Here is a 12,674-nt window from a genome sequence, read left to right as displayed (position 1 = left end):
AAATAAATAAATAAATTATTAGGTGGAGCTTGCTTTTATTTTATACTTCTTGCACTTAAGACAACCAGTGTCAGTAGGAACAAGTGATGACCTGGTCTGAGGATGGGAAGGAGACAAAAGAAGTAAGGGTGCCCCTGAGCCGGTCCCTGTGCCATTGGCACCAGCCTTTTCGCCGCCCCTGTTGTCACCTTTGCCATGGTATACTGTTAGGTAGCATGCCCAGTTTCAGGGTTCCAGGAGGTATTGTATAGCATTGAGGCTGCTGGACCAACAGTACTTGAAGGAGACTTAGGGTAGCACCCCACTGATTGATTCCATTGTTAGCTATGCCCTTGACAACTTTACTCTTGCCCACCAGTGCCCATGATGAGGGGTGTCTGGGCAGCAGACTTGGGCACAAATGGGGGAGCGAGCAGCCAAGCACCAACCTTAGTGTGGCCTGATGATGAATTTTAACAACTCTCTTTACTTTACCTCTGTTAATTGCAGTTTCTGAAATGATGTGTACAGAGATGGGAAGAACCTTTTAGAAAATCGAAAACAAACTGGGGACTCTCCAAGTGATGATGAAGTGGCAAGAACAGAGAAAAGAACAGATATAGTAAAAAATATATCCACAACTGGATATATTTCATAAATGTATTTTGGTTTGATGTAAAAGAATTCCTAGTAGCTCAGATAAGGCTTAAGTAACACCTAAGTGAAGAACAAACTAAGATTTGGCAGCAAAAGGAAGAAGTTAAACTGTAGCTGGAAATGATGACTGAGTTGATCTACTGTCTTATTTTAATTCTTCCCATCTTCAAAACTAACAAATAATTGAAAAGGAGCCTTAATTTTAGTGGCACTATTAGGAATGGCCAATGTCCCTGTGATAATCAGTCCTGGACTCTTCGTTTTGCCTGTTCTGACTGTAGGTATGGTGAAACTTTAGTTATCTGCCAGTTTTCATTATGGTCATGGCCAAGATTACTTCACTCTAGAGAACTGCTGTTACTAAAACATTTCATTGCTTAGCGATTTTAATCTTCATTTTACAAGAATAATTAAATACATTTTTTCTTCACTGCGTACCTAGTATGATGCAAGCGAGGCCTCTAGGCACCCGAAAGCATTAAATGTGCATTGTAGTACTCTTAGCTTTCCAGTAACTTAATTGGAAAAGTTAATATAAAAAGCGTAGCTTTTCTGTATGTTAATATGACAGTTTAGCCTTTATTATGTCAAAGTTTAAAAGCACTCAGCTGTCAGAGGCTTAGCAACAGATGCTAAGTCACCTAAGATCATCACCTCAGATTCAGGATGTTAGGATATGCAGTTGTTCACGTCTTAGTAACAGTCTTGGTGGGAGGTTTAGAGCTACTGTGCCATGGGGGGGACTGCTGCCAGTCTGTGGCTGAATCCCCTGCCCCCAACCCTTCCAACAATGTAGAGGTCTCGAGTTGGGTGACCTCCAGCCCCAGGTGCATACATGTGTAAGTTATAGCAATAAGCCTTGATTAATCAAATGGTCTTTGAGTTTGTAAAACAGGCCCAGGTTTTTCATTTACACTTTAACCTCTGAGGTAGGTTTCATTTCTAGATCCATGTCTGGGTTTTCACCCCTAGAATTTTTTTTAACATCATCTGTAGTAATAGTATAACTGAAAGTAAAAAAATACAGCATAGATGAAAATTTAAAAGTAATGATAGTAGTATAGATGAAAATTAAAAATAATTCCTTACATTTTCCATTGTAAGTATTCTAAATTCCATATCATTTCTGTATTATATAAATCCCTTAAACATTTAAAGCTGTACCATAGATATATACAATATGCCCTTATCCCATTCGTTCTTGTTTTTTATGGATACAAATGAGTACACCATTTCCACTTATGTTAAAAGCAATAATAATAGGTCATTGGATCAGATCAGTGTCTCCTTAGTATTATTTATGTCTTCTTATTTCTTAATCAAATGTGTGTTCAGTCAAAATATGTTCATGATGAATTTTTTAAATGTTTATTGAGAAATTCATAATGAACTTGTATTTTGCCAAAAGGCTGTTTGTGTAGTTGCCAAGGTTATCAGTTCAGATGTATTAAATTGCAAGTTACAGAAAACCCAACTCAAGGTGACTTCTGTGATGGGTATTTATTGGCTTGTGTAATGGGAAGGACAGCAATAGGCCAAGCCTCCGTGATGATTGATTTAGCAAATCTACAACGCTACTAAAGATTTGGTTTCCTTCTTTCTGTTCTCTGCTTCTCACTTTTCTGTTTTGATGACAAGATGGTTGCCAGCCATTCCCAGACGTACATGAGCTATCACTCATGTCCAGTATTCTTTTAGAAGCTCACCCAGAAAAACTTTCATTGACCTCAGTGAAGGAGTGTGCCCATGCTGAGGATAGGATTATGCTGAGTAGCTCAGGTTTGGAGTTAGCTTCCCCAGAAATATAGGGCTGTGGAAGTAGGTACAGAAACCCCAGTCAGAACTGGATAATTTTCTAAAGGAAAAGGAAATGGACGAAGGGCAACAGCCACCATGTTCATCATGCCTTATGAGTTGAAGTCATTTGGGTTTCATTTATAAAAGTGCTTGCTTTGTTTCACTAGTTTCTGCTTCTGTGTTTAGGGGCTGTGACAACGACCAAACGGACAGGCATTCCAGCTCCTCGAGAACTTTCGGTAACTGTCTCAAGAGAGAGAACTGTGCCACGTGGTCCCTCCAACCCAAGGAAATCAGTGTCCAGTCCAACTTCTTCCAGCACACTCACCCCTACCAAGCACCTGAGGACCACTTCCACAAGACCCAAGCAAGAGAATGAAGGTGGAGAAAAGGCCGTGCTTGAGTCCCAAGTTCGGGAACTTTTGGCAGAAGCCAAAGCAAAAGATAGTGAAATTAACAGGCTTCGAAGTGAACTTAAGAAATGCAAGGAGAAAAGGACTCTGAACACTGAAGGAACCAGTACTTTGGACCCAAAGTTGGATGGGTCCTCAGTCTCACCAGGTGACTCAGAACTGTTGATAAGAGCTCTTGAGGAGAAGAACAAGAATTTTCAGAAAGAGCTTGCCTATCTGCAGGAAGAAAACCAGACCTTGAAGGAGAAACTGACTTATTTTGAGCATTCACCAAATTCGGAAGAGGGAGCAAGCCACACTGGTGACAGCAGCTGCCCAACATCCATAACCCAAGAGTCAAGCTTTGGAAGCCCAACACAAGATCAGTTGTCTGGTGAAATCAATGAGTATAAAAACAGCCCTCACGGAAATGCATTACGGATGTCGGGTTCTTCGAGTAGCGATGTTACCAAAGCTTCTTTGTCACCAGATGCCTCCGATTTTGAGCACATCACAGCAGACACCCCCTCCCGGCCCCTGTCTTCCACAAGCAACGCCTTTAAGAGTTCAAAGTGCTCTACCACAGGGAGCTCCCCTAACAATGTGAGTGAGCTGTCCCTGGCTTCTCTGACGGAGAAGATACATAAGATGGAAGAAAATCACCACAGCACTGCGGAAGAACTGCAGGCTACTCTACAAGAATTGTCAGACCAGCAACAAATGGTGCAAGAATTGACAGCTGAAAATGAGAAGCTGGTGGATGAGAAGACGATTTTGGAAACTTCCTTTCATCAGCATCTAGAGAGGGTAGAGCAGCTAAGTCAAGAAAATGAGAAGCTGATACATCTTTTACAAGAGCGAGTAAAGAATGAAGAGCCCAATGCCCAAGAAGGAAAACGTCTGGAACTGGAGCAGAAGTGCGCGGAGATCCTTGAACAGGGCCGCTTCGAAAGAGAGCAGCTGCTCCACATTCAGCAGCAGCTGACCTGCAGTTTACGGAAGGTGGAGGAAGAACACCAAGGAGCTTTAGAAATGATCAAACACTTGAAGGAAGAAAATGAAAAACTGAATGGGTTTCTAGAACTGGAACGGCATGATAACAGTGTGATGGCCAAAACTCTGGAAGAGTGTCAAGTTACACAGGAAGGGCTGAAGATTGAAAATGGGTCTTTGAAGGCTCAATTGGAGAACGAGAAGCAAAGAGCTGGAGAGACCAGTCCCCTGGGGCAGATGGCAGAGGGCTGTGAAATTCAAGAAATGTTAAAAGTAGCTCGAGCTGAGAAAGATCAGCTGGAACTGTCTTGCACTGAGCTCAAACAAGAATTACTAAAGGCACATGGTGAAATTAAACATGTCTCCGGCCTACTAGCCAAGGTAAGGAGATGTCTCTTGACCAGTATTTGCTCGTCCTTGTCAACGTTTCCCTTCTTGACCTTTAAATTCACAGAGCACAGAGAATCTTTTGCTTAGTCAATTTCATTCATGAATCCATCATTCCAGCTTGAACCTCTGTTAGATTCCAGGCAGATTGGGGATACAAAAATGAAACACTCTGATTTCTGACTACAGGCTGTTCAAACTGTAGTGGGGATATAGTGAATCAAATCAGTGAGTATGATGCAGGGATAAAGAATGTCATAGATGGCAGCCCAGACTCCTGTGGGAAAGAGGAACACCTAAAATACGTGGAATAAAGGTGGGTAGGTCAGGAGGACTTCTTGAAAGAGGAGACAATAAGCTGAGTCTTGAAGAATGAGCAAGAGTTATTCAGGTCTACCAGTTAGCATGCTTAGGGCTACTAATAACAGAAAGTTAAAATCACCCCAAATTTCTCTATGAAGTAATAATATAAGCATTATTTTGGTGTTATCTTCCAGATACTTGTATATGTGTGTGTGTTTCCTGCAGTTGAAAAAAAATTTTTTTAGAATCACCCCATATATATTAACTTTTAAAAATTTAATATTTTCTGAGCATGTTCTCATTATTATTCTTTGAAACATGATTTTGAAGACTGGATAGTATTCTAGTATATCAATATTTCATGTGTACTTTACTAGTTGCCAGTTGTTGAACATTTATGTTCTTTTCCAGTCTTTTGATATTGTAATACATTTTTTAGATCTGTCATTATTTCCTAAGGAAAGATTTCTAGACATTGACTTGTTGTTTCAGAGTGTGACCATTTTAAAGGCTTTTAGTACATTTAGCCAGGTTGATTGCCCTACAGAAATACCATTCAAGTCCGTTCCCACCAGCAGATCATGAACACTTGCCAACAGTTGGCATCAAGTTGTTGGATCATTCAAATCTCATCTTCATTTCCTTTTCCCCCCCTCCCCTTTTTCCTTGGAAAGATCTTCCCAAACCTAAGATTAAATTAAATGATCACTTCTTTCATTTAAAAAAATAATCCTTTAATTAGTCTGGAACTTTGTTATATAATGAGGATGGCTGGTAATTGTATAATATTCTGCCCACTCACAGAGCAGTCTGGAAAGATGTAGACAGGTGGCTTCCTGTTTTAAAATTTCTCTAAGCTCTGGGTCTGTGATTGAGGGGTTCCTTGGTGAGAGAGGTTGAAAACATCTTTCCACCTTATTTCAGGGTTGTGACTGTTTTAAGAAACAAAGTATGCCATGAGCTTCCAGGGGAATTTTTCTTTCCTGCTTCATGTGCCTTGAGATTAGTGAGTTGCAAACTGATCCTGGCATTGGGTTGCCTGATAATCTGAGTGGTGGTAGTATTGGTACTTTTACCATTGTCTGTGTCCTAAATTCACAGCATTTTATTGAAACTATGGAGGCAGTTCCATTGAAGGTACTAGCTAGGGGACCATATGAACGGTAGGTTGGTAATTGTAGCTTTACATTAAGTTCTAATGTCTGTGGAATAGGTTCACCCTTCATTACTCTATTGCAAAATGTTTGATCTCCCCGGTGTCCTTGAAGTTCTCCCTCAGTCCCTCATCTGTTTCTGTGGTATTTTGATTGGTACTACATTAAATATGTGTGTCAGTGAAAAATAATGTGGCATCTTAAAACAATAGCTTATTTTTCCGATCATAAAAAGTTGTATATTCATTACAGAAGGTTTAGAGAATACAGAAAAGTATAAAGAAGAAAATAAACACTACCTTTAATCTCCCTGCTTGGAGAAAAACACTGCTAACTTTTTGCTATATATCTTTTCAGACATTTCCCCCGTTTATGCATGTTTGGGCATACAAACTGGTATTAATATACTTAAACAATGTTTAATCTTCCTGTTTAGAAGATTGGAGTATGTCACTCTAAGTTTTATGAAGATAAAACCCAGTTGGATTAGCTTATCAATTCTATTGTTTATCTATTTCTGATTAATTTGTTTCTAATTTATCTTTATCAATTCTTTTATCCTGCTTTTTGTACATTCCTTTGTTTTTTCTTAGTTTCTTGAATAAAATTCTTTGTTTAAGTTTGTCCTTACTTGGTTAATAATGAAAGCATTTAAAGATCTAAATCTGTCCTTTATTATTATAGCTTTGGCTAGAGGAAGACAATAAAATCTAGAATTTTCTGGGATAAACTAAGTCTAATTTGGAGAAAAAGGAAAAGCATTTACATTCTCTGTAGAGAACAAGGTCCAACATGTTTTTTTTTCCTTTTTTTAAAGGTGTACAACATAGTGATTAGACATTTATATAACTTACAAAGTGATCCCCCTGATTAGTCTAGTACCCACCTGACACCATGCATAATTATTACAATATTATTGGCTATATTTCTTATGCTATACCCTAGATCCCCATGACTACTTTGTAACAACCAATTTGTACTTCTTAATCCCTTCCCGTTTTTCACCCACACCTAACCCTCTCCTATCTGGCAACCATCAAAATGTTCTCTGTATCTATGAGTTTGTTTTTGTTTTGTTTATTCATTTATTTTGTTCTTTAGATTCCACATAACAAGTGAAATCATATGACATTTAAGTACAAGGTATTTTAAATCAAGCTGTTAATTATATTATTCATGTACATGTATTTCATATCTTTATGTGTTGCTTGCTGATTGAAATGATCAAATACATAACATTAGGACAGAAAAGATTCTAGCTACTATTTTGAGGTAAGAGTCATAAGTAAAAGGTGTGAGGAGTGATGTCACATAGAATTTATTTTATATGTATCAAGGTCCTAGGTCTGTGCTTTTGTGCTGTCTTATGTGATCTGTAATGCAGTGATTATGTAACTTCTACTAATCTTCCTGTGCTTTTCTATTACTGTAGAAAAAAACAAGACCTTCTAGGCAGACTAATAGTATATTGTAGCCCCACCGCAGAATGTCAACTAATCCACCAGCAACCATGAATTCAAATGATAAGGCAGGAGGGACTCATGCCCAAAGGAAACAGAAGCAGTTGTAGCACAAAACTACAATGAAGTATATAAAGTGCTGGACCTGGAGGTAGAAAGCCTGGGCCCTCCTGGCGTGGCTAATGGTTAATTTCATGGCCTTTGGCAGGCCCATTTCCATTATCAGTGTTGCATAGAAGTGTGATGATGGAGGGATCCTGTTCTTTCTTTCAAGGGAGTGCGTTTAATATTTTGTCATTAAGGATGTCTGCTGTGGGCATTTGCTATATACCTTTCATTGAGTTATACAAGTATTTTGCTAAGAAGTGTTTTGTTTGCTTATTTAAAAAAAAGGATGGAGATTGAATTTTTCTATATCCACTGTAGATCTTATACTATAGATTTTGGTCTGACAATTAAGTTTGTGAACATATTGCAATGATGTTGCTAACTTTTTTTGATATCAGAGGGATTATTCATTATGAATTTGTACCAACTGGACAGTTAACCAGGTTTACTATTTGGAAGTGCTGAAAGGCTGCGTGAAAAAGTTAGACGACCTGAACTTTTCGCCAACAATTCATGGCTCTTGTGTCACGACAATGCACCAGCTCACACAGCTTTGTCTGTGAGGGAGTTTTTAGCCAGTAAACAAATAACTGCATTGGAACACCCTCCCAACTCACCTGATCTGGCCCCCAGTGACTTCTTTCTTTACTCAAAGATAAAGGAAATATTGAAAGGAAGACATTTTGATGATATTCAGGGCATCAAAGGTACTAAAATGACAGCTCTAATGGCCATTCCAGAATTGCTTTGAAGGGTTGACTAGACACTGGCATTGGTGCATAGCTTCCCAAGGGAAGTACTTCGAAAGTGACCGTAGTGATATTCAGCAGTGAGGTAGGTAGCACTTTTTCTAGGATGAGTTCACGAACTTAATTGTCCGACCTCATATGATCTTATAGTTTTTATGTAATAATGTTTTTTCTCCTTTAATTTGTTAATGAGGTGAATTACAATAACAGATTTTCTAATGTAGTCTAGTGTTGAATCGTCTTTGCATTCCTGGGGTATACTTTGATTCTTCTCAGTTGCCTCACTTGATATTTTTGCATAGAACTTGCAGACATAGCCACTTGAGCAGATGTCAAAGTGACTGTCGTGTTAACCACCAAGTGGACCACAGAGGATGGACCCCTTTTACCCTTGAGCTCTACATTCATCCACTCTCATTTTTGGTAGAAGGTGAATATTAGGAGAAAAGAACAAAATAGCCTATTTACAAAGAGGAAAGGCAATGCCAAACCATCCCATGATCTAAGAGATTTAGTAAATCTATATACATTTCCAGTTTAGATAAGTTACTTGAGTGATTCAGGCACTGTTAGAAGAATCTCTGAAAATCCTTAAATTGTAATTTTTTTTTTTTGGTGTGGGTTGGTCTGTTCTCATACAATAAATGGAAAATTGGTAGTATGTTTACAATAATTGCGTGAATGTTTTGTAGGCTTTTTTTTCTCTCTTGTTGCTTTGTTGTCAGCCATTTACTGGTATCTCCATTCTTTCAGCTTCTCTTATACCCACCATGTATATTTTGCTGGCAGCTTAATGTGTGATTCTATAACATACCTCTGTACAACCTTGAGGAAGGGCCTAATTCCACAGAATCCTGAAGTCCCGACCTCCTGTAAGCCACATATGCCTGCCCAAGCCAGCAAGCAGCATGTAGGCACATGGGATTATTGTTTTTCCAGGTTACAATGCAATTCAGGTGTATATATTTTTGACTTTCAAGTTTTTAGTCGTTTGGGATCTTGACTTCAAGTTAAAAAATTTTTATAAGACTTGAAACCTAGAAGTTTTAAAAGAAAATACTGATTTCCCCCCCCCTGAGATCGAAAGCTTATAGGTGATATATCCTTAGAAATTTAGTTCTTTCTGCAGTACACAGGTGTCTTTTCCAGAAGAGTAAGGCGATTATCAGGTAACACTTGCTATGAGAGGTCAGGGAAAACTAGAGGTGAAATGATCATGTGTGAGCCATATTGGTCACCAGGCCAAACTAGGGTAGCCACTAGCCACAAATGGCAAAACCAGAGAAAGATGTGGCCAGGAGATGGTTCTGTGGTCACGACTGTAGAACAGGACTCTCTGAAGGACCAAGGAGATCCTGGAACCTGGCCTACACAGCAGGTGGTCCACGAGAATGCCCAGGTGATGCTCTGGACTGTAAGGAACAGGGACCTCTGGTGTCAGTGGCCTAAGCCAGCACACGTTCACTGTACTTATGTCATCAGACGTCAGGACATAGGCAGTGGTAGCTGTGGTCCAGGGGCTGCGTCATGTCTAGGCTCTGGGCTGGCAGCCCCTGGATTCCCCCACCTTCCTGCCGAGGGTGCAGGGAACATAGCATCTTCAGCATCTCATCCCTATGGTCCCAGCAGGCAGGAGGCTTACCAGGTCCCCAGGCATCCCAGTCCTATCAGGAGAACATGTTTCCCCAGGAGCCACCTCAGCAGCTTTCCCTTTATATGTGGTTAGAACTGGGTTGCACACCCTCACCCACCCGCCCTTCTTGAAATCACAAGATCACACCCTGACTCTTGAACAAAATTGGGATTTTTTGTAAGAAAAAAAAGGAGAATGGCTTTGGGATAGAGAAGGGCACCGTTGTCACAGCCTCCAACAGGACTCCCTCCACATGTTCACTCTTCTGCACCCCTGTTCATTCTCCATGAAGTGCTCATAGGGATCTCCCAAGTGTGTGAAATGCCTTCAGCAGTGTCCCTTTGCACCAAACTCTCCACCCTGCATGAAGTCCTGGGGTCGCCTTCTGCTTACACCTCCAACCTCAGTCCCACCACCGTCCTTGCCCAGGCCTGGCCAGGCCAAGTTCTTGTCTTAACTTGCAACAGGTGAAGGAGGTGAGGGTTGTCGTTGCCAGAAGTGCTTTTGCCTCTCTTTGCTTCCCTGATCCAATCCCCATTCTTCACCTTCCTGGTCCTGTCTTAAAGTTTAGGTCTCAACTATGGTGTCACTTCTTCACAGAAGCCTTCCATTCTGTGGGACCATTGCGTTGTGGACTCAGCAGGCTATCATGTTTGGATCAGCTCAGATTACTTGTGGAAAAGCCCCTTGACCAACCCCAGCACCTCAGAGGAGCTCAGAAGTGTTGGTGAATCTCTGGTAGAGTTGAGGGAAACTTAGGGATCACTTCCCATGAATCATGGACTGGATACTGTTGGGCGAGTTGTTTAAGCGAAAACGCAGAAATGTCAGTGATCGTCAGTTCCGACAGTTTCCCCCATTTTCTCCAGTATCTTTGGCTGATGAGGATATATCAGCCCTCTTGGTGAAATAGAGCCCTATGACGTCATGCTGGGAAGAATGCATGTAAGGAGCCTGTGTGAACAGAGCTTGTCTTCCTGCGCTGCCATAGAAGTCAAGAGGCAGCCCGGGGAGGCAGCCGGGGGAAAAGCCTACAGGCTCTTCTGGAAACCTTCAGGGTGGGCCATGGCCTCAGGAAACATGCCACAGGCCCCAGCCTTGTGCAGAGCCTGAAGCCTGCTGTGCACAGGAGCTAAAGCTTAGGAAGAACCAACTATGAAGCCAGAGTGTCCATTCATCCTTTGTGAGGTCAGATATGACATGTGTTGGCATGACTGTTGGATCTCCCCCACCCCACACCCCCATAGGGCTCTGCTCTTGAAACCTTGTGAAGAGGGGTGGGAGCTCAACCTGAGGGTTTGATGAAGAGATCTGATATTTGAGTAAGGGTGGTCTTGCCAGTGGGGCCAGAACCACAGAATCTGTGCCCCACTCCCCGACCTCCCCTGTAATTCACAAGAGCAGGGCGTGGCATCTCCTGTGGACCCAATATCACCTCTACCTTTCTGGGTTTCCATGGCTGACCGCACCCCCACCCCTTCCCTTCTGAGGGACCTGTTTTTCTCTTTAGACATGGTAATACCTTTCGTGAAGCTGAGCACCATTCTCTTTCTTTAACTTGACCTTAGGACTTGTCTCTGAGCCTGGTGTCTCCCCAGCATGTGTCTCCTGGGCGAGATCTTCAGAAGGTCTCCTAGAGAGTCCCCAGAGTGAAATACAGATTTTTACCTTCTTTGAGTTTACCATAGCCATTTTTCTTTTTCTATAACAAAAGTGTAAACTAGCATATTTTCCTCTTTCTTGGCATAGAGATAGTGGAAAAAAAAGTTTGAATTTAGGCCAGTATGAATGAAACATGGCTCTTCATCACCATTATCTACTCAGAACAGGACCAAGAATTAAGCAGAAGGAGTTTTGGAGTAGCCAAGTTAGATGGAGAAACAAACACAACAAAAATAATACATTCTTACTCATGGTAAAGTTACTCAAGCAATCATTCCAAGTTTATTCATTTGCATACTATATATAATTTTAACTTTGTGACTTCTTTCATATCTTAGGTATCCAGTAAAACCTGGTGAATAAACGAATGAATGTCAGAGAAACTTGCAACAGAATTAGGAGAAAGACTGCTATAATTATATCAATATGTTAAAAAGTTCAGTTGATTGTATTTCAATAATAGGAGCTAATGTTTTAGTGCTTTATATGTGCTGGGTCCTCTTAGAGCCTTTAGATCATTTAATCTCATTTAATAATTTTATGCTGTTGATACTGTCATCTAATTTTTTTCAGTTGAGGAAACTGAGGCAGAGAATGATTATGTTATTAGGCTAATTAATTAATTGATGAAGGTCAGGATTCAAAGTTGGTTCTGACCCCAGAATTCTTACTCTTAATTACTGACTTATACTGCTTCCTGGTTACATGAAAATAAAGAAGAGATAGGAAGACATTTAAAGCAGACTTAAGGCCTCTAATACACTGTTGTCTTAAGGCCAAAGCCTTTTGGTTTGAAGAAAGCACCCTTCTAAGCCTCGATTGAATTAGGAGAATTTTACTTGATTATAACACAATAGAGAAATTTACTGTGAAAACCTGGGTCATCAAGATTCCTCCTTTTGTTTGATTTATAACCTGAATCTTGAGGGGAATGGGAGTTAACCAGGTGTGTTGGCTGGGGGTGGGGACAGTGGGAATGTTGCAGGAAGAGAATAGCAAGTTCTCAGGCCAGAAAGCTTGGCCTGGTCAAGGAAGCCATGCAAATAGTTTAGAACTGCTGGAGTACACAGGGTGCTTACCTGAAGTGGGCAGGAGGGGACTTCCAGTCAGGTAGTATGTATTTTATTCTCAAGTGGAGTCGCTGAAGACTTTTTGTTACAACTTTATGCAGTTATAATTCACATAAAGTGTACAAGTGGTGGTCTTTCATATAGTCACAGAGCTGTGCAGCCATCCCCATAATCAATTATAGAACATTTTTATCACCTCATAAAACAACCACGTCACTCCCCAGTACCCGCTCCCTCCCAGCCCCTGGCAACCACTAACCTACTTTCTGTTCCTATGGATTTGTCTGTTCTGGACATTTTGTCAAATGGGATCATATACTATGTGGGCCT

General features: G+C 40.7%; 1 protein-coding gene across 8 annotated transcripts in view; it reads left to right on the top strand.

Annotated features, from left to right (window-relative positions):
• SPECC1 (sperm antigen with calponin homology and coiled-coil domains 1) overlaps window positions 1-12,674 on the top strand; it is a 276,466-nt gene that overhangs the window by 169,799 nt on the left and 93,993 nt on the right. For all 8 annotated transcript variants that reach the window (XM_019641539.1, XM_019641535.1, XM_019641540.1 and 5 more), the window contains one exon: window positions 2,620-4,199. In XM_019641539.1, the coding sequence (XP_019497084.1) occupies window positions 2,620-4,199 (1,580 nt within the window). The remainder of the gene's footprint in view (window positions 1-2,619; window positions 4,200-12,674) is intronic.

This window comes from Hipposideros armiger, unplaced genomic scaffold (genome assembly GCF_001890085.2).
Source record: "Hipposideros armiger isolate ML-2016 unplaced genomic scaffold, ASM189008v1 scaffold_61, whole genome shotgun sequence".
In the NCBI taxonomy this organism is placed as follows: Eukaryota; Metazoa; Chordata; class Mammalia; order Chiroptera; family Hipposideridae; genus Hipposideros; species Hipposideros armiger.
This window is presented reverse-complemented; position numbering and strand designations above follow the sequence as displayed.